General features: G+C 42.7%; 1 protein-coding gene across 2 annotated transcripts in view; it reads left to right on the plus strand.

Moving 5' to 3' along the window:
- Nucleotides 1-6910, plus strand: part of Exoc1 (exocyst complex component 1) — a 39503-nt gene extending 32593 nt beyond the window's left edge. For both annotated transcript variants that reach the window (XM_050149975.1, XM_050149976.1), the window contains 4 exons: nucleotides 776-959; nucleotides 2968-3167; nucleotides 4507-4701; nucleotides 6254-6910. In XM_050149975.1, coding sequence (XP_050005932.1) covers nucleotides 776-959; nucleotides 2968-3167; nucleotides 4507-4701; nucleotides 6254-6406 — 732 coding nt within the window. In that variant the 3' untranslated portion in view covers nucleotides 6407-6910. The remainder of the gene's footprint in view (nucleotides 1-775; nucleotides 960-2967; nucleotides 3168-4506; nucleotides 4702-6253) is intronic.
- Nucleotides 6911-20011: the final 13101 nt, after the last annotated feature.

Here is a 20011-nt window from a genome sequence, read left to right on the forward strand (position 1 = left end):
TCCTCTGCTGCCCTCTTCACCCCTCCATCCTAATGCCACCTCCTAATGTTTGTTAGTGCTGAAGAGGTGGAGCATTCGGAACCATAAACCCAAGTAGTAGACAGAGTTATCTACACCAGTGCCTGCAGTCTAGAAATTACTGTCTAATCCATATATGATGTGGTTTTTCAGCTTATGTTCCCATATCTCAAGACTGAAATTTTAGGTAGAAATTGATTTGTCCATGTGAGTAGAGAAGTATGTAGAGTCACACTTAAATCAGTAGATCTTTCTGCATCCTGATGGCTGGATGAAAGTCCATAATGGACTTGTGTCATCCTTCTCTGATCTTGTATCCCCATCTCTATAGAATTTGTCTTAGAAAAGTTTTAGAGAGTAGTTTAGTACTAGTTTGGAAGTGGTTATACTTTTCAGACTTAGCTGTTTGGCCACCAACCAGAAATAAACGAGGGGCATCCTCCATGCCCTGGCCTGGCTCTGCTGTAGCCTTAGTGGACACCTGTCTTGCCCCTGTCCTTCATGAATGATAGAGTGACAGAAGCTCAAAATCCTTGACTGAATCATCTTTTAAATAAGTTTAATTGTTTTCCTTGCTTTTATTTTCTGAATGCAGTGCAGTATAGAATGTTTCTATCTAGAGAATCGCCTTCCTTTGTTCCCTTGTTTCAGTTCTAAGCAAGCTTCTGCAGTGCTCTGTGCACTGTGTGTGCATTTGGTTATCTGTGGTCTCTAAGTTGCTTTGCTTTTTCTCCCCTTGCTCTCTGCCTTACTTTAGAGTAACCAAATAAGGCAAATGGAAGAAGTAAAGATCTCGAAGAAAAGTAAAGTAGGAATTCTTCCATTTGTTGCTGAATTTGAAGAATTTGCTGGACTTGCAGAATCAATCTTCAAAAATGCTGAACGTCGTGGCGATCTGGACAAAGCATACACCAAACTAATCAGAGGAGTGTTTGTTAATGGTGAATTTTTATGGTTTGTTCTAAAGACCATTGTGGCTCTTTCTGTTGTTCCTGGGTAACTCTGAAGCTGGGTGCAGACGTGCTCACTGTTTTTAGTAGACTGCACTCCCTGTGGGCTTCCTGAAATTGAGCATCTGTGAAATGGGAAAGCTAAGCAGCACATGAGCTGACACAAGAGCCACTCTTGGACCAGGCTCTGAGGCCTTATCACTGTAGGAAATTGAAGGGTTTTTTTTTTTTTAATGTAAAAAATGACCTTTGCATTTTAATAAGGGTTCTGGGTGCTAGGCAAGGATGTCTGTGTAGTGCTTACAAGTCAGTTCACTTAGGCTGCAGTTTTTTATCTGTTACTCAGGGAGTTTCCCTGTGAGCTGGTTTGTGTGCAAGCCCTCTAAGTTGGGAACATTTTTGGACATGTTAATTTGAAATTGTCTGATTACTTACACTCAGTGATTTCAAAAGCAAAAATTGAACAGAAAGTGAAAGAGGAGAGGGGCATGGAAAAGTTTGAAAGTAGAAACATCAAATGTTACAAATAATCTTTCCCATGACTTAAAAGTCTATTTTCTAGTTTTTGTGAGTTCATATGAACATGTTTTATTTTAGAATCAGATGAAATGAATAAAATATGTATGGTTTTGTAATCGATATTTTTTTTTTACTATACTTTAGTATACTATTCCATACCCTGGAAACTGCTTAACTCCATAAACCTGTTATCTTTCCTTAGCAATTAATATAGATTTCTGTCTTGTTTAATTTTTTTCTGTTGCTTTGATAAAATACTTTGATAAAAAAAAAAAAGCAACTTAAGGGGGCTGGACAGATGGCTTAGAGGTTAAGAGCACTGACTGACTGTTCTTCCAGAGGCCCTGAGTTCAATTCCCAGCAACCACATGGTGGCTTACAACTATCTGTAATGAAATCTGGTGCCTTCTTCTGGCTTACAGGCACACATGCAAACAAAATACTGTAAACAAAATAAATTAAAAAGTTTTTTTTTAAAAAAAAAAAAAGCAACTTAAGAAAGATTTAATTCACATCACAGTCCAAGGTACAGTGCATCATGGCAGAGAAGTTAGGTCAGCAAAGCTGGAATCAGCTGGGCCTATATAACCACAGTCATAAGAAGGTAGCAGTGAATGCTGCATGTTAGTGTTTGCAGTCCAAGATCCTCTGGCTAGGAAATTGTCCCACCCACAGTGGGCGGGTCTCCAGCCTCAGTTAATGTAATCAGGATCATCCCCCACAGCCATGCCCCAAGGCCCATCTTTCACATCTAGATCCTGTCATGCTGACTGTACTAACCATTATAGTAACTATAATTAGTTTAATGGCCATGCGGTCTTCTATATACCACTATTTACTTACTGAATATGCCTTTAGTATGTTTTAGTTTCTTTCCAGCTAGAAATGAAATTGGTGATTCAAAGGTTTATGTATTTATCAAGATTTTGCCAAATTATGCTGCAGAGAGTTTATATCAGTTTAATGCTCTGAGTATCTGATGGAATGTATACTCTACAAGTGCTAGATATTACTCCCTATTGTCAGTTTATCCCTTGCCATACCAGTAGGCACCAAATGATCTCACCCATTTTATTGTACTTCGTGATTTTGCTCATGGTGTTCATGTAGGAGTTTTCAACTCTTGTTTTGGGGTCATTCTTAGAAGGCTATCACAAAACTTGATTTTTAACTCGGTATATTTTTCTTGATCCTCATGATCCTGTAATTGCTTTTTATATTTAAGTAATTGAACATTTTAGAATCTAGCCATGATATTAATCATCTGGCTGCCCTAACATAGCAGCTATAATTCATAATTCCTCTACTGATTTGAAAAGTTACTTTTATTCCATACTGAATTTCCACATGTGCACGGTATTGTTTGAAGATGGTTGTTTCCGGAGGCTGTGAAGACTTTGCAATGTAGAATATTGTGTTAGTCCTGAACTATTTGACTCATATCAGAGAAGTTTTCATTTCTTTTCTGCTTTGATTTTAGTGGAGAAAGTAGCAAATGAAAGCCAGAAGACCCCCAGGGATGTAGTTATGATGGAAAACTTCCACCATATTTTTGCAACTCTTTCTCGACTGAAAATCTCATGTCTAGAAGCTGAGAAGAAGGAAGCCAAGCAGAAGTACACTGATCACCTCCAGTCTTATGTCATTTACTCCTTAGGACAGCCTCTTGAGAAACTAAACGTGAGTAGATTTTCATTTGGTCTTTCCTGCTTTTGATCTGATAGCATACAGACGTTCTGTGTACTGACACAGGAGAATGAGGATGAAGGCTTGGTTGTTGAAGCTGCCTGTGTACCAGACATTAACAGATGTTCTATGTATGTAGTTTCCTTTAATTCCTATAAATGGTGATACACCCAGGTGTGGAAGACACTCCTATAGTCCTCACTGCCTTGAAGGCTGAGACAAGAATTATATTCAATCCTGCATGGGCAGAACTCGGTCTCAAAGTAAATAATACATACATAGAACAATCATATGAGCTAAGGTACTGTTATCCCATTTTACAAATACGGAAACAAAGTGAACTTGAGGGGAAACCTTGACTGAACTCTTCCCATCTTTTTCTTCATTAAATGGCCAAGTTTTACGTAGTTCAGGGGAAGTTTTTAAAAACTTGGTCAAGATAAAAGAACAAGGTCAGGCATGGTGGCACATGCCTTTTATTCCAGCCCTTGGGAGGCAGAGGCAGGTGAATCTCTGAATTCAAAGCCAGCTCGGTCTACATAGCAGGTTCTAAAATCACCAGGGCAACATGGAAAAACCCTTTCTTTGAGAGGGAGAGGAAGGGAGGGAGAGAGTATGTGGGGAGAGAGAGGAAGACAGAAAAAAAAGTAAAAGAAAGGAGAATAGGTTTGAGGTAAAACACTTGCTGAGTTTCTAATGTCCTTGTAAAAGTATGCTGTAATCCCAGCTCAGGAACACAGAGACAGGCAAGTCCTGAGTCCTCACTGACCTACAGATGTAGCCTAAACAGTGAGTTCCAGGCTGGGTGAGAGATCTTGCTTCAAAAAGTAAAGTAGAGAAGCAATTGAGGAAGACAACCAGATGTCAACCTCTGGCCTTCACACCCCCCCCCTCCCACCACACACATACATATATAACACATAAGATAAAAATATTATTTTGTACATTGTCATTCTTTTTTGACTTGAGTCATTTCCTTGAGCAAATGATGGATAATAAAATTAAGAAATGATTGTTTTGTTGGGTGTAATGGTTTGTGTTTATAATCCCATCCCAACTTGCAGAAGGCTGAAAGAGAGAGAAAAACCCTAAGTCTATAAACATATTAAATGGAAAATGAAGCAAATGCAGCGCATGAGATTATTTTCTGTATACTCACATTACAGAAACAGAAAAGAATCTGAGTGGTAAAAAGTAACTACCGAGTACCATGGTAATAAATGGTAGTTATTTTAGCTTCTCTGCACTCACATACTTTTAAGCCTGGTTTTTACGAAGTTCAGGTGATAGTGTAAGACATCCTTAGCCATTATTTGTTTTTGTTTCCTTGAAGCATTTCTTTGAAGGCGTTGAAGCCCGAGTAGCACAGGGCATACGGGAGGAGGAAGTGAGCTACCAGCTTGCATTCAACAAGCAAGAGCTTCGCAAAGTCATTAAAGAATATCCTGGCAAGGAGGTGAAGAAGGGTCTGGATAACCTCTACAAGAAGGTTGATAAGCACTTATGTGAAGAGGAGAACTTACTGCAGGTATGTGCATCCCCTGGCTTCACAGACTCGGGCTTTCTCCACAGGCACTACACATGCTCTGTTTAGTGCGTCGGCAGTGCCGCCGTAGCTGAGTGTGCTGCCGCAGGCCTGCACTCCCAGCACTTGGGGGTTAACGCGCAAGGACACAAGGTCATCCTAGGCTTCACAGTGAGCTCAAGGCCAACCTGAGCTACACTCTGCCTCCAAAAAGCAAGACAAAAAGTAAAAGACAAATGAAAGTTCTATTAAGCACAGGTCAGGGTGATGATTGTAAGGAAGAAAGGTCCCTATGTAATTATTTCTGCTTTATTGTCTCTGTTTAACTGGGGTTTTGTCTTAAAGGCTATGCTTAGTGAATGTGGCTTTGCTCAGTATGGTGCAGGAGCACTGAGTGAAGTTAGAGCTAGGAATGGATCTGTAATCTAGATCCAGATGAAGCTGCAATTTGGGGAAAGTTACTTGCCTCCTGAGCTTCAAATTTCCTTATTTCAGACCTGAAGCCTCTCTCATGGGCACTGACATTTTATAGACAGAAAGAACGGGTGCTCATAGAGGTGGAGTGGCACGGCAGCCTCGTTCACGAGCAGTGGGGCTGAGTTGAACCAAATTTAAGCTATATCTTTATAAACTATGTCAGAAGACTCGGGGCTGGGGAGAGTAGCTAGTTTCAGCATCACAGACATGCTCACCGTGATGCTGCATTTGTGTTTGCTTCCCAGAGTAGAACAGTGTGCTAATGTGTGGCAAGTGTGGTACTCAGTGGGAAATAGCACGAGCCAAATGATTAAAAGCAAACGGTGTAACAAATACCGTAAGAGACGGTAACTGGTCTTAAGACAGGAATGGAGGATTTAGAAGGCTCACCAGAAAACCCTAGAAGAGTATATCCCCTCAGTTGTCATACTGGGATATGATCATAGTTCTTACCCTCCCCTGGTCCTTAGGAGACTTAAATTGCATAGTGCTGATGCAGATAAATTTAATTCAATTTAAGCCTGAATCATTGTGTGTATGGAATTCTGTCTTGAAATTACCTGCATGTCCACCTCCATGGCGAGGTTGTGAATCAGGTAATTGTCTGGATCATCCTTGCTTTCCTTCCCAGTATCAAGCAATATTTATGCCATCAATTTTTGTTAAAGAAAAAAATTTGACTTTGTCTGAAATGGACCTTAAGTGTTTAGTATTGCACTTCCTGAATGATGGTCTTTGTTCCACACATAATTGTGCAGAGCTGCATCCGTTGTGGGTGTAGAGTCTGTGAAATACCAGCTAAAGCATGCCGGGTGCTTGCATATGGCAGAGCTGTCCTAAGAACTCTGCTTATTCACTAGGAGGAAGAAGTTTTGTTAGTCACACCTTGTTTACAGATAGGAACTTGAGGTCACAAGTCTTAAAAGTAGAAGGACTAAGGATGCTGGCTTCAGAAGGCATTTTCTTAACTACCATGCTGTACCAAATTCTGGATCCCTCTTACAGTCTGTTCTCCGTGTGTGATAATGTGACCATTTCCCCTCACAGTTCTTGGCTTTCACTTTCTGTTTTGTGATAGGTGGTGTGGCACTCCATGCAAGACGAATTTATACGCCAGTACAAGCACTTCGAGGGCTTGATAGCTCGCTGCTATCCTGGGTCTGGAGTCACAATGGAGTTCACTATTCAGGACATTCTGGACTATTGCTCCAGCATTGCACAGTCTCACTAAACAAGCCTGATGGAAGAACAAGAAGAAATGAACACACTCTCAGTACACCAACACTACATTAAAAACTAGAGCAAGTGCTTTGAGAAGGCAGACTCGAGCGTTTGTGTGTGACTGAATGTGAGATAACTGTGGTGCTCTGCCCCAGGTCCCGAGTGCAGAGCGCAGCCTGGGGGTCAGTTCTACTTGACCTCCCGGTGATGCACTTATGTAAGCATTTATCTCATCATGAACGCCTTCAGCACTCGCTTCTCTGTGCTGAGCGGGGCATTTCCCTTAATTGTCAGCTTCTGGTGTTTGCGAGTGGCTCTCCTGAGAGAACAGTGGGAGTTCGTCGGCACTCACTTCTCACCGGTTGCTAACAAATCATGGAACTGCAAAAGCATATACAGTATTGTTTGTCCCTTGTTTAGCACGTGTCACATGGGCAGGGGAGCTGAAGAGGTAGCCTGGATTTTGAGGATTATGCGGCTCTGTATATTAAATAAAAAAGTTTTTTAAAGTTGATATTTGGTAATATCCTTAGGTTTTATACTTGTTGCACATAAAAGCAAGAAGCTGTGTATCAAGACTAATTGTGAGGCCTTATACCAAAGAACACATAGAATTTTAGCAGTATATTGTGCTAATAGTGCTCACTTGCCTAAATGAGTGCTAAGCTTCTGTGTTTGGGGCAGTCCTCACTTTTAAGAGAGGAGTCAGAAGATGGTAGGATGGGTGAACAGGGCAGAGGGATGCATGGAAACAGGTGCTAGAGGCACGGACCTAACAAGCAAGCTGAAGCCATCCCAACCTGTGGGCAGTAGAAATGCTTGAGAAGGTGACTTGAGACCGTCCCAGCTGGCATCCCTGCCATCTGGACTTCTGCAGTGTGGATCTAGAAGGTAGGTCTCTTTCCTATTGCCTAGAGGAAGAGTAATCGGGAGAAGGGGAAGCTGGTGGGCTGCGCTCTGGGCTGCATTTAATTTCCAGCAGCTTTTCCTGGTCCCTTTCATTTTCATTGCCCTGCCACCCTATCAAGCACCTGTTCTCATCCCTCAGGATGCTGTCAGTTTGAGACATGTTGACTTGTTCATCACCAGCTTGGCAGCGAGGGTCAACTGCTTCATGGAATCATTAACTATTGCACTTAACTGCTTATTAAGTACTGAGTTAAAAAGTAAAACATAAACGGACACTAGTTCGTGGAAAGGAAAAAGCAAGGATGTCCTTAGTCCTGCCTGCAGTGTTGGGTATAGCCAGTCTGTTTTCAATGAGGTTCCAGGCAACTGGAGCCCAGCCTGCCCTCCTGCCCTGCGTTAATTTGCTGCCTTGCTGTAAGTGTGCACACTGAGCACAGTGGGCAGTGGCATACTTGCACTGGGACTTCTTGTGAGGAAACTGGCCCTGGAAGAAAAGAAAATGTGTCCTGTACATAGTTCTTACCCTGTACAGCAACCAATGCAGTATATGTTTAAGAAAAGCCTGTGGGGTGATTCAGATTTATGGAGGATCCCAAGTGAAAGATGTCCATAGTGATATTAATTTTGTGTTTTAACAAATGCCTGAGGATCAGAGTGCAAAGTTAGCCACAGCCATAAAGTCCAGGCAGTGCTGGTACATGCCTGTAACCAGCAGCCACACTAGTTGGCCATAGAAGCTGGGCAGTGCTGGTTCACACCTTTAGTCCCAGCACTAGAGAGGCGAGGATAAGATGGGAAAGGACGAGCTCAGGATCTCCATGGGCAGTCTGAAGTTTGGTGGAGAACATCATAGTCTGCAGTCACACTGAGCGTAGGATGGCCTCTTTGTTTGTCTGAGCCTTAGTAAAGGTAAGAACTCTCTAGTGGCTTGGCTGCTTTGCTTTTCTGATCTTCAGCTTGAACCCCAATATCTGTCTCTGGGTTTTTATTATTTGTGCTACATCTGGCACCCAACTTTTGGGGTACAAATTCACAGAAAAAGCCTTTTCGTGTGGCTTTACAGCCACTGGCATAGGCCAGAGCTACACACGGCCAGAGTCACCACCCTACTGGCTAGGTTTTCTTCTCTCCTGGTGGGCTTTCCCTGAACTCCCTTCTCAGGCTACTGCCAAACTAGGTAGCTGCCTTGAAATCCAGTCAGGCTTTTACTGTTCTCTGCAACAACAATAAACTTCACACCTCCATCATCATTGACAGCAGGTTTGGTGGGAAAATTGGGAATTCTTTAAGGGAGAAATTAGTTTAAAGAGCTTTTTTCACACGTTGAAAAATGGGAGACACTATTAGAATAAAGTTAGGTCTCTGCATGATTGTGTAATGCATGATTTAAAAGTGACACATTAAATGAAGTGATAGTCAACTGGGATTGACATACTATTATCATTTTGATAATAGTAAATAATATCATTGCTGTTTTGATAATTCTTGGTTTATCTCTTAAAAAGCTATTTGGTTTGACTGCCAAGATACAGGCCTTAGAAAAACTTAATAAAACAGATCATAGAGATATTCAGATTCAGACAGGAATTTAATGCAGAACCAATTTCAGCATTACATTATAGAGAGGAATAGCCTAAGGTTTCAAACAAACAACCTTAGTATATCCAGTAACCTTACAGGAATTGCCAACTAATAGAGACTCTGTAAGAGCTAATTGGATTCCTGTGCCAATGTTAGACTTAAGGACATTCAAGGAAATGATGGTCTTATATGGCATGCATTCACCTTTTGTGAAGCAATGTTAAACTCACAGTCAGTTTGTAATAGAATTATCTGTAAAGACTAGAAGACTTGGTTAAAGCTGTTTTAGAGGCTAGTTCACAATTACAATAGAGTATGTGCTTCAGAGAAGGGGCTAATGATGTGGGATTTCCCTCTATGTGCTGAGAATACCATTGGTTAATAAAGAAAGCTGGCTTGAGCCTATAGCAGGGCAGAACACAGGTGGGGAAAACTAACCTGAATGCTGGGAGAAAGGAGAAGGAGTAAAGAGAGAAGCCATGGAGCCACCTCTGGAGACAGCCATGCTGAAACCTTGCTGGTAGGCCACGACCTTGTGGTGATGCACAGATTAATGGAGATGGGTTAATTAATATGTAAGAGTTAGACAATAATAAGCTAGAGCTAATGGGCCAAGCAGTGATTTGATTAATACAGTTTCTGTGTGATTATTTCGGTTCTGGGCGGCCAGGACAACAAATAGCTTCCTTTCAACAGGCTAAGACTATTGATCAATAAAGTAACGCTAGAGGTATGAAAATCTCCCAATATCATCTTCTTAGAGAAGATTATACTACTATAGAAAGGTTATCTTTATATGATGACCACGCCCTGGCTTTATGCCACACAGCAGCTTTGAATATTTGGGACAGAATTGGAGAAGTAAGAGTCATTTACTAACGTTATACAGGGTCCAAGGGAAGCCTTCACAGGTTTCTTACAAAGATTGGTTTAAGCAGTAAATAGAATGATACCAAATTCAGAAGCTGGACAAATAGTAATTGATTTTCTGACTTTTTTTTTAACTTTTTTTTATTTATTTATTAAAGATTTCTGTCTCTTCCCCACCGCCGCCTCCCCTTTCCCTTCCCCTCCCCCAATCAAGTCCCCCTCACTTGTCAGCCCAAAGAGCAATCAGGGTTCTCTGCCCTGTGGGAAGTCCAAGGACCACCCTCCTCCATCCAGGTCTCGTAAGGTGACCATCCAATCTGCCTAGGCTCCCCCAAAGCCAATACGTGCAGTAGGATCAAAAACCCATTGCCATTGTTCTTGAGGTCTCAGTAGACCTCATTGTCCGCTATGTTCAGTGAGACCTGTTTTAACCCAGGCTTTTTCAGACCCAGGCCAGCTGGTCTTGGTGAGTTCCCGATAGAACATCCCCATTGTCTCAGTGTGTGGGTGCACCCCTCGCGGTCCTGAGTTCCTTGCTCGTGCTCTCTCTCCTTCTGCTCTTGATTTGGACCTTGATTTTCTGACTTTTGAAAAATTCTAATTCTCAGTACAAAAGGATAACTAGGCCTTTAAAGGCAAGGTCACCACCCTTGGAGGAATGGATCCAAGATGCAATCAGTATTGATAATAGAACAGCTCTAGAAGAGAGAACAAAAAATTCAGGACAAACCATAAAGCAAGTATTTTGGCAAACATCTATAAATGAATAAATATCAAAATTAAAAATATGAATAAGTGGATGTTGTCATTAAAGGTCTAGAAGATAGGTGTGGATGTAACAATAATTGGCGTCCAAATTGACCTCTTTAGGATATAAATGTTCATCTTTTAGGGACTGGAACATTATCTCAGGTGAAACAGAGTGTGAGATGGGTCAAATGTATAGGGCCAGAAGGACAAAGAGGAATATTAAAATCATATGTTGCTAACATAGCAATGAATTTGTGGGAACATGATTTGTTATGGCAGGCTTTAGAGCAGCTGGTACAGGAGCAACTAAATGTTCGGCATATTGAAGAATCAACCAGCCCTTGGAATTCTCCTGTATTTCTTATTAAAAAGAAATCTGGAAGATGGAGAATGATAACAGGATATTCTAGGCCTGTAGGCAAAGATGAATGCCCCAACATTTCAGAGGAACCTCGGGTGACTGTCCAGGCAGCCCTCTGTTTTGTCATTTCTCATATTTTTTGGGAGTTGCTTGCTCTCACTTCCTGCTTACTCAGTTGCTCTTGTTTCCTTCTCTGAGGTAGTTGAAGACTAGAGAGTCATAGCTTTCCTTGTTTATGTGAAAAGAAATTCACTAAAGAATTGTAAAGTATGTAAGTTTGAGAGCTAGCAAAAGATAGTTTTGCATAGTAATGCAAGTTATGATAGAAAATAAATTAGGTATAAGACTTTGGACTCACCAAGATAGGATGGAGTATTTTCTCTGAATTTGTCAAATGCAATGGATTAGACATTGTTGATGTACTTATTGTCTGTATATATTGTATATAGTCATTGTACTTATTGTATATAGTTTTTCATATATTAGTTATAGCCTTTTTATTTTAGACCCAAAAGGAGGAAATATAGTGATTTTATTTGTTTTAATAAATAAAGCTTTCCTGAAGATCAGAGTAGAAAGCTAGTCACACTTGTCAGTCATACATGCCAGGCAGTGGTTAGCAGCCACACTAGTTAGCCGTAGAGGCTGGGCAGTGGTGGTACATACCTTTAATCCCATCACTAGAGCAGAATATAGGGCGGGAGGAGACAGGAGCTCAGAGTCTCCATTGGCATTCTGAGGTTTGATGGAGAGCAATGCAGTTTGCAGTCATTCTGAGGTTTGTCCAGGGCTGGCAATTCTTAGCTGTTTATTGTCCAGACCCTAACAAGCAGAAACTCAGCCAATATTGGTTACCCTGACGACTTTGATGTCAGTGTTGACCCGTCACCCTTACAGCACTTAGGGAAAAAGGACTTTCCAGGATTTTCAAATAGTGGAAGAAAACTGCATTCACTCCCAAACACTGCAGGTTTTCATGAGAGAGTTCATAGGCCCTGACATTTAATGTGAATAAAAGTATTCTTGAAGTGGGTACTAAAGTATATTTATGATAACCTTTTTTGGGATTTATACATGGGCCTGACTTTATATTAACTATGACTAGAAATATAGTTCTAATCTGTGCTCATAAAAACACATAACCATAATATTTTTATTTAAGGGGTATAAGTCGCTGAGATTAATCAGATCCCACTGCATCCTGATGAACAGGGTTCTAAAAAGAAAAGAACGGTTCATGAGCCCAAGAGACTAGATACTGGTGAAATCAAAGTGCACGCTTCTCCCAAGGATATCATCCTGAGAACTACTGCTTCTCTGCTGCCTCTTTGGGTCTCATGTCTTTTAAATGACTCCTTGCCCCTTGCCTTGTATTTGGTTCTTTACCCAATTTCTTCTGCTGTGTGAAAAGTTATGTGGCCCTTCACTGGGAGTCTAAGACTCGAATCACTCTAGAAAGAGCCAAGCTGTCCTCCCATTTTCACCACAGGGGTGCTTTCCAGGTCACAGTGACAGGCCCCAGGGTGGCCATGGTTCTTATGCCTCCCAGAGTCAGGCCCATCGTTTACCTTTGATTCTGTGTGATACTGGACATGCTCCCTTTCTGAGGGGGAGGTAGTTGGGAACACTCCAGTTAGCTGAAGAAAACTAAGAAACTGGAGGGTCTCTACTCCAGAGGATAATAGCCAGATAAATAACAGCTTTAGGGTCCATGAGGAAAAACTGAAGATTAGGCTGTTATTCTGAAGGGCCATCATGTGTATGCTCAGAACAAATTATGCACACTTAAGGGGAAGCAGACTTCAGCTGCACAAAAGAAGCTCTTTTGACCAGAGATGATCAGCTGTGCAATGAGTTGCTTTGAAAAGTGGAGTTTGGTAGTCATGGATACGTTTCTATGGCAACGACCACAGACATTTTAGGGGAAAGGAAATCTGTCCCCCATTTAGAAAGTTGATTCAATTGGCCTTTGAGGACCCTGGAAATGATGCCTTCACAAAGTTTAACTGATCATTCTCTGAATAATATCTGTAAGGTGCCCTTGTACTTCAGGGCTGGCTTTCGTGGTGGTCTGCACAGTTCACAGTCGCTTTAATCCACAGAATTCAAGTCAAGGTGCTAGGGCTTGATGACTTTTAGTAAGTCATGAAGCCTGTGTGTAAGATGCAGATGCCAGTATTAGCAGCTGCCTAAGGTTGCTGTGTGATGAGATGAGACAGTGCTTGTTAAGCAGACAGCTATGTAAACCAGTATTCAAACAACCTCCCCGGCACTAACCCTATAGCTGTGGTGGCTTTGTTAGTCTTTTAGCGTATTGTCTCATCCATTTTTTTTCCCACATGGCTACCCTTCTTCCACACCTAAGTTTTCATTTGTGTGCTGCTCTGATTGACATATGAACTATTCCTTCTTAGGCTTGATTGTTAAAGGTTTAATTTCCAGGTCATGGGCTTTTAAGAGGTGATCAGCGCTGGGCACTTCTCAGCACACAGGAGGCAGAAGCAGGTGGATCTAAGTAAGTTCAAGGCCGGTCTGGTCTACAAAGCAAGTTCCAAGACAGCCAGGGCTATTACACAGAGAAACGGCTGTCTCGAAAAACAAACAAACAAACAACAACAAAGAAGTGATCAGCTCCTGAGGGTGCTGACCTAGAAATGTATCCCACATGGATTCAGTGATGGCATCACTGAGGTGTGGTAGGAATCTTCCGAGAGAGCTTTATTGGAGGTCAGCTGGACTGTGTTCTTGAGAGCTCCAGCTTGTCCGAGCTCCTTCTCTTGTTTCTGTTTGCTTTCTGGCTGCCCTGTGTGAGCAGCCTCTTCCGCCACACGTGTGCACTGCCATCACAGGCTGAAGCTTCGAAATTTTCACGTTAGAAATCAGTTTTCCCTCCTTGAAATTGTTTCCCTCGAGTGTTTGTCACAGTGATGAAAGTCACAGACATGCATGTCCACATTTTCAGGCTCTGGGCTCTTGATGTAATAGACATATCAGTTTGCAGAAATGAAGTGCATTTTAGGTCTATGGCATTAGCTGTAAATGTTTTCCTAGCTTGTTCTTTGTCATTTGGCATGCAATGTTTGACATGTAGAAGGCTTGCTGTTTGCTGTTTTATAATTCAATAATGTTTATCAAGCTTTTCATTCCCTCAGAGCCTCCACACTTCCCTCTATTCCTTCTCAATCGAAAAGGTGAAGAAGGACTGAATCTTTGCACCAGAATTTGAAACGAAAATGCTCCCATGTCTTTGTAGACATAAAATAAAATTGCTATGTCACTGAGATGCTCCAGCCCTGTTCTCTTTAAAGGTGATCATTTCCTGAGAGTAATTTCCCAGAGTCTTCTGCTAGAGAATAGCTTCTCATAACAACTAGTCATTTATACTAGACATCTTTTTGTGGCCAGGTCACTACAAGCCTTCTAAGCTCTCTAGATGGGCTGGAAGTACCATGAGTGTGCCCCTTATATGACAGTGATAATCTTGTTGCCAGCCAAATTATACACCTTTGGCAACAGGAAAACTGAGTCCCTGCTGCTTAAATAAAAGGACCTGAAGTAGCTAGCACTATTGACATTTTAGCATGACGTCTTGGTTAGTGTAGCGAGCAGCATAGAGTCACACCTGATGGAGATGTATAATCAACTCCTATGGCTAAGGTCTGACCTATGCTATAATCACGCAATGATTATCAGCTGCCTGCATATGCGTGAACCTATGGGCAGTGCCCACCTGGCAGTTCGGGGTTGGCAGCCCATGCCTACTTAAGGGCTGGGAGAGGTTTGCCCAGAGAGGGAGGAGGAGAGGGTGAGAGGTGAAGAGAGAGAGAAAGTGAATAAAGTCCTGGAATAAACTGCAGTGAGAAGAGCTCCAGTGGTCGCATCCTCCTTGCTGGACGAGGTGGGGCGTGACAGGTTAGGGTTCCTATTGCTCTGAAGAAACATCATCGCCTGATGAAGGTTAATATCCAGGAGGATGTCTATATTTATTTCTTTGGGTTCACCTTTTTTTTTCTGGTTTTTTGAGACAGGGTTTCTCTGTAGCTTTGGTGCCCGTCCCGAAACTAGCTCTTGTAGACCAGGCTGGCCTCGAACTCCCAGAGATCCGCCTGCCTCTGCCTCCCGAGTGCTGGGATTAAAGGCGTGCGCCACCACCACCCGGCTTGGGTTCACCTTCTTATTTAGCTGCTCTAGGATTATGAATTATAGGCTCAATGTCCTTTATTTATGGCTAGAAACCAAATATGAGTGAGTACATCCCATGTTCCTCTTTTTGGGTCTGGCTTACCTCACTCAGGATAGTGTTTTCTATTTCCATCCATTTGGATGCAAAATTCAAGAAGTCATTGTTTTTTACTGCTGAGTAGTACTCTAATATGTATATATTCCATACTTTCTTCATCCATTCTTCCATTGAAGGGCATCTAGATTGATGAAAGGAGACAGAGACAGAGTCCCACATTGGAGCACCAGACTACAAACCCAAGGTCCAAATCAGGAGCAGAAGGAGAGAGAGCACGATCAAGGAACTCAGGGCCATGAGGGGTGCACCCACACACTGAGACAATGGGGGATGTTCTTTCGGGAACTACCAAGGCCAGCTGGACTGGGTCTGAAAAAGCATGGGATAAAACCGGAATCACTGAACAGAGTGGACAATGAGGACTGCTGAGAAGTCAAGAACAATGGCACTGGGTTTTGATCCTACTGCACGTACTGGCTTTGTGGGAGCCTAGGCAGTTTGGATGCTCACCTTACTAGACCTGGAAGGAGGTGGGAGGTCCTTGGACTCTCCACAGGGCAGGGAACCTGGTCTGCTCTTCGGGCTGATGAGAGAGGGGGAGTTGATTGGGGGAGGGGGAGATAAGGGAGGTGGTGGCGGGGAAGAGACAGAAATCTTTAATAAATAAATAAATAATAAAAATAATAAAAATAAAAAATTTTAAAAATCCGTGAAAAAAAAAAAGAAACATCATGACAAGGCAAGTCTCATAAAAGAAAACACTAATTGGAGCTGGCTTTCAGGTCCAGAAGTTTAGTCTACTATCGTCATGACAGAGAGCATGGAAGCTCAGAGGCAGATAAAGTACTGGAGAGGTAACTGAGAGTTCTACATCTGGATCCTCAGGCAGCAGGGAGAGAGAGAGACGCTGGACCTGGCTCCAGCATCTGAAACCTCAGCACCCACCCGTGGAGGACACACTTCCTCCAACGAGGGCATACCTAGTCCAACAAGACTGCACCTCCTAGTAGTGCCTCTCCCTATGGGCCTAAGGGGGCATAGACCACTACACATGTTTTCTGGGTAGCAACTGAGATGCTAGAAGGAATATCAGATACAAGATCTGGATCATTCAATTCGATTCATTTTACCCGTCGTCCCCGCTTCGTTTGGTTATGCCTACAGAGAAAGGCATATTCGTCTCTTCAGCTCATTAGGAACTCATCTTCTAAGGGGAAGGGAGATACAGGAGACTGGATGGCCATGCTAACCACAGCAGCATCCAAAGCCAAATCATTGTATATGCCCAGCAGTCTCCCCGACACCTCTAGAGAACTGTCCCATCCCTGCTACAGCACCTGCTAATGTGGCTTCCTGGTTATTCCACTTGGGGCTTCCATTTCGGAAAGACAACACTTGGCATTGGTCTCGATTCCCTCCGCCTTCACTTAGAGAGGCTGACCCCTCACTACAGGCTTTCTATTCTTCTTTGTTGTCTTTGTCCCTCAGGCATTTGACCACATTGGTTTTTTTTTTTTTTTTAATTTTATCACACGGTTAAGAGGATTATTTGACTCCTGTCCTAGGCAACTTGGTTTTGTGTACAGTTCACTATTCAGCATTCATCCTCCAAACCCAGACCAATTTTACCCACTTAATTTCATTAAGTGATCATCCATTTTAAAGTCTAATGATGTAGTGGATGAAACTCAAGCTCTGAAATATCACATTCGGTGAGACCTTTAGTAACTCCGCCTTATTGTGATCTGTGCCCCTCACTGGATGGCTACATTTATTACAGACTGAAATGTATTTTCTCGGTCTACATCTTCCCAATGATGTCATCTTCTCTTCCCCCTTCCCAAAATCTCTTCTCTTCAAGTTCTCGCCTATCATGAGGAACTTAACGACTGATCCCAGGTTGTCAGCCTTGTAGGAAAAATGACTTTACCTTCTGAGCCACTTTGCTGGCACAATATTTTTAAAATTTATGATTATTTTTAAATATCCAAGTTTTCTGATTGGTCCTCTTCATCGACACCTGTTCCTATTTCATTTAATAATTCTTATTCTTTTCTAATGACAATTACTCCTTCATCTATTTTGATCAGTGATTCTCAACCAGGAGTGTTTTTTGCCTCCAAGACAATTTGGAAAGTCATGAAGGTGCTGTGACTATAAAAACATCTGGACTGGAGACTACTGCAGGCATCCAGTGTAACTATAAAAATATCTGGAGTATAGGCTACTGTAGGCATCCAGTGTGACTATAAAAACATCTGGAGTATAGGCTACTACATGCATCCAGTGTGACTGTAAGAACATTTGGAGTAGAGACTACTGCAGGCATCCAGTGTGACTGTAAGAACATCTGGACTGGAGGCTACTGCAGGCATCCAGTGTGACTGTAAGAACATCTGGACTGGAGGCTACTGCAGGCATCCAGTGTGACTGTAAGAACATCTGGACTGGAGGCTACTGCAGGCATCCAGTGTGACTGTAAGAACATCTGGACTGGAGACTACTGCAGACATTCAGTGTGGGGAAGCCAGGAAGGGTTCTGTATATTCCACAATACTCAGGACAGGTTCCCCTCAATAAAGATCTGACCGTTCAAATGTTAGTAGTGATGCCCTGAGAAACCCTACTCTAGGTCATTCAAATTATATCCACTGCACTACCAAAGGCTCTCGTTGCTCAGGGACCTAGCTTCCTTTCACTAAATTATTTCTTAAAGATTCTGCCACCTCCCAGTAGTGCCATGCTGCAGACTAAGCCATAACAGATAGATCTTAGGCCTCAAGAGAACATTTGACTTAGTTACCTTTCTATTGCTATGCTTAAGACATCATCACCAAGACAACTTGCAATTTATTCTTCTGAAAAGTTAGTATCTGTGACCACCATGTCTGGGAGCATGTCAGGAGGCAAGCAGGCAGTGACCACCATGTCTGCATGCCAGCGGGCAAGCAGGCAGGCATGGTGCAGGACCAGTAGCTGAGAACTCACTTCTTGATCCACAAGCTCTAGGATCTGGGAATAGAATGGGTTTCTGAAAGCCATTTTCAAAGCCTACCCCTGTTATGGGTCTTCGGGAGTTCAGAGATTCACCAGTCTGACCATTAACAAATATTAAAGAAGAGGCTTTTGTTCATATACTGGCCAGGTCTACACACCCAGCACTCAGGATCCCCCAGGACAGCACAGAACCCAGCCACCTCGGTCAGGGGCTTTTAAAGGAAAGAACATCAAGTTGCATCCTGTCTACAGGCAAACAGTTCATTTTCCGTAAAGCAAGCTTTTGTTTATGAAGCAGAAACAGCAGTTTTGTCAAAGTTTTACAAGAGCAGGCAATTACAAAAATAAGCCCTTAACAGCATATAACATTTAAAAGTTCAATTTTGCATTGTGGTTCTCTTAAGCACAGAAATTTAAAACTTTTAAACACAGTTAGTGATCAGCATAACCTTAGCCATCACAGCCCCAGTGACAAAGCTCCTCCAACAAGGCGACACCTAATCCTTCCCAAACAGTTCCACCAACTGGGGACCCATTATATATGAGCCTGTGGGGCCATTCTCATTCAGATCATCACATTCCAGACCAGCTCTAAACTATAGCATCAGTTTGCAGTGGCTTTACATCTGGCTTTCTTAATCCAGCAATCAGGACCCCCCTACCCCCACTCTGGGCAAATCTCACTGGAGTAGTTCCAGACTCCTGTTTGTGGTAATATACTACTAGAAGTCTACAAAACCCCGACAGCAGCCTCACTTTCTGTTGTGGGAGTATTTCCTTGTCTTCCTGCCCCCACAGCCATGCAGTTTGCTTCATGGTCCGGGATTCGGATGGAAGCAACAGCAGCTTGCTCTGCTTGCTCTTCTTCACTTTCTGTGCACCAGGACCCCTGACCTCAGACCTCGGAGGTCAGCAGTGCAACTGATTCTGGGTTAGCAAAGTCACTCCGAGCAAAGCTTAACTATGGCTCTCAATCCCACTTTCCTCTCGGGATTTCTTCATTGAGTTTTGTTTTTATTTTTGTAATTGGTATGTTTGGGGTAAGGGGAGCCAAGAATTCATCTTGACTAGATGGCTATTGTATAGTCCATTTATGGCTGCTTCTTTTCAGAAAAAGGTATTTGCCTTTTTTGTTTTTACAAAAAATATGCTAACTTGTATATTTGCAAGATAGTCTAAATTTTTTTCTACAGAATTCAAATCATTAGTTCCTTAGAAATTCCATTTAAAAATAGACGAAACACACAAAATGGAGATGTGAAAGCAATGAACGAATGGGCACACAGTAGTCCACTTCCCACCGCACATTTACATACGATGCAGCAACAAAGTTCAGAGGAAAGCTGGCTTGGTAAGAAATATAGGCAGAAAACAAACAAACAACCCAACCAGCTCTTAACCATCCAGAAAGTTTTTAGGGGAGTGGTGGACTTTGGGGATTTGACCATCTCTTTCTATCTGGGAACAGGTTATTTATAAACAATTTATTTCAACTTAACGTTGGCAAATACCGAGGTAGAAGCTAGAGAATTATAGCTAAATAAAATAATCTTGGACTCCAGGAGTCCACAACTGGAGGCAGCAGGTGGGTACATGAACAAGTGTGTTTGGGGTCGGATTCTATTCTGGCGGAGGGGGCAATAGCTGTACCGGGTGGTAGCCAGGAGAAGCTGCAAGGACAGTGATGTCCCGGGGGAATATTGGGCGGTCAGCACGAATTCACCCGTGAAAGATCCTTCTCTGCGGGGACAGAGACGGGGGACCAAGGCTGGGGCGCAGGTCTGGCCCGGCACAGCGGCGGGTTGACAAGTCGCCGGGCGTCGCAGAGGCTCGGGGTTTCCGCCAGGGGGCGCCGTGGCCCCGCCTCGGCCGAGCCGTTACGTTTCCGGGCACCGAGGCCCGGGAGC

Source organism: Alexandromys fortis, unplaced genomic scaffold (assembly GCF_014885135.2).
Source record: "Alexandromys fortis isolate MF-2015 unplaced genomic scaffold, M_Fortis_MF-2015_v1.1 scaffold_0, whole genome shotgun sequence".
In the NCBI taxonomy this organism is placed as follows: Eukaryota; Metazoa; Chordata; class Mammalia; order Rodentia; family Cricetidae; genus Alexandromys; species Alexandromys fortis.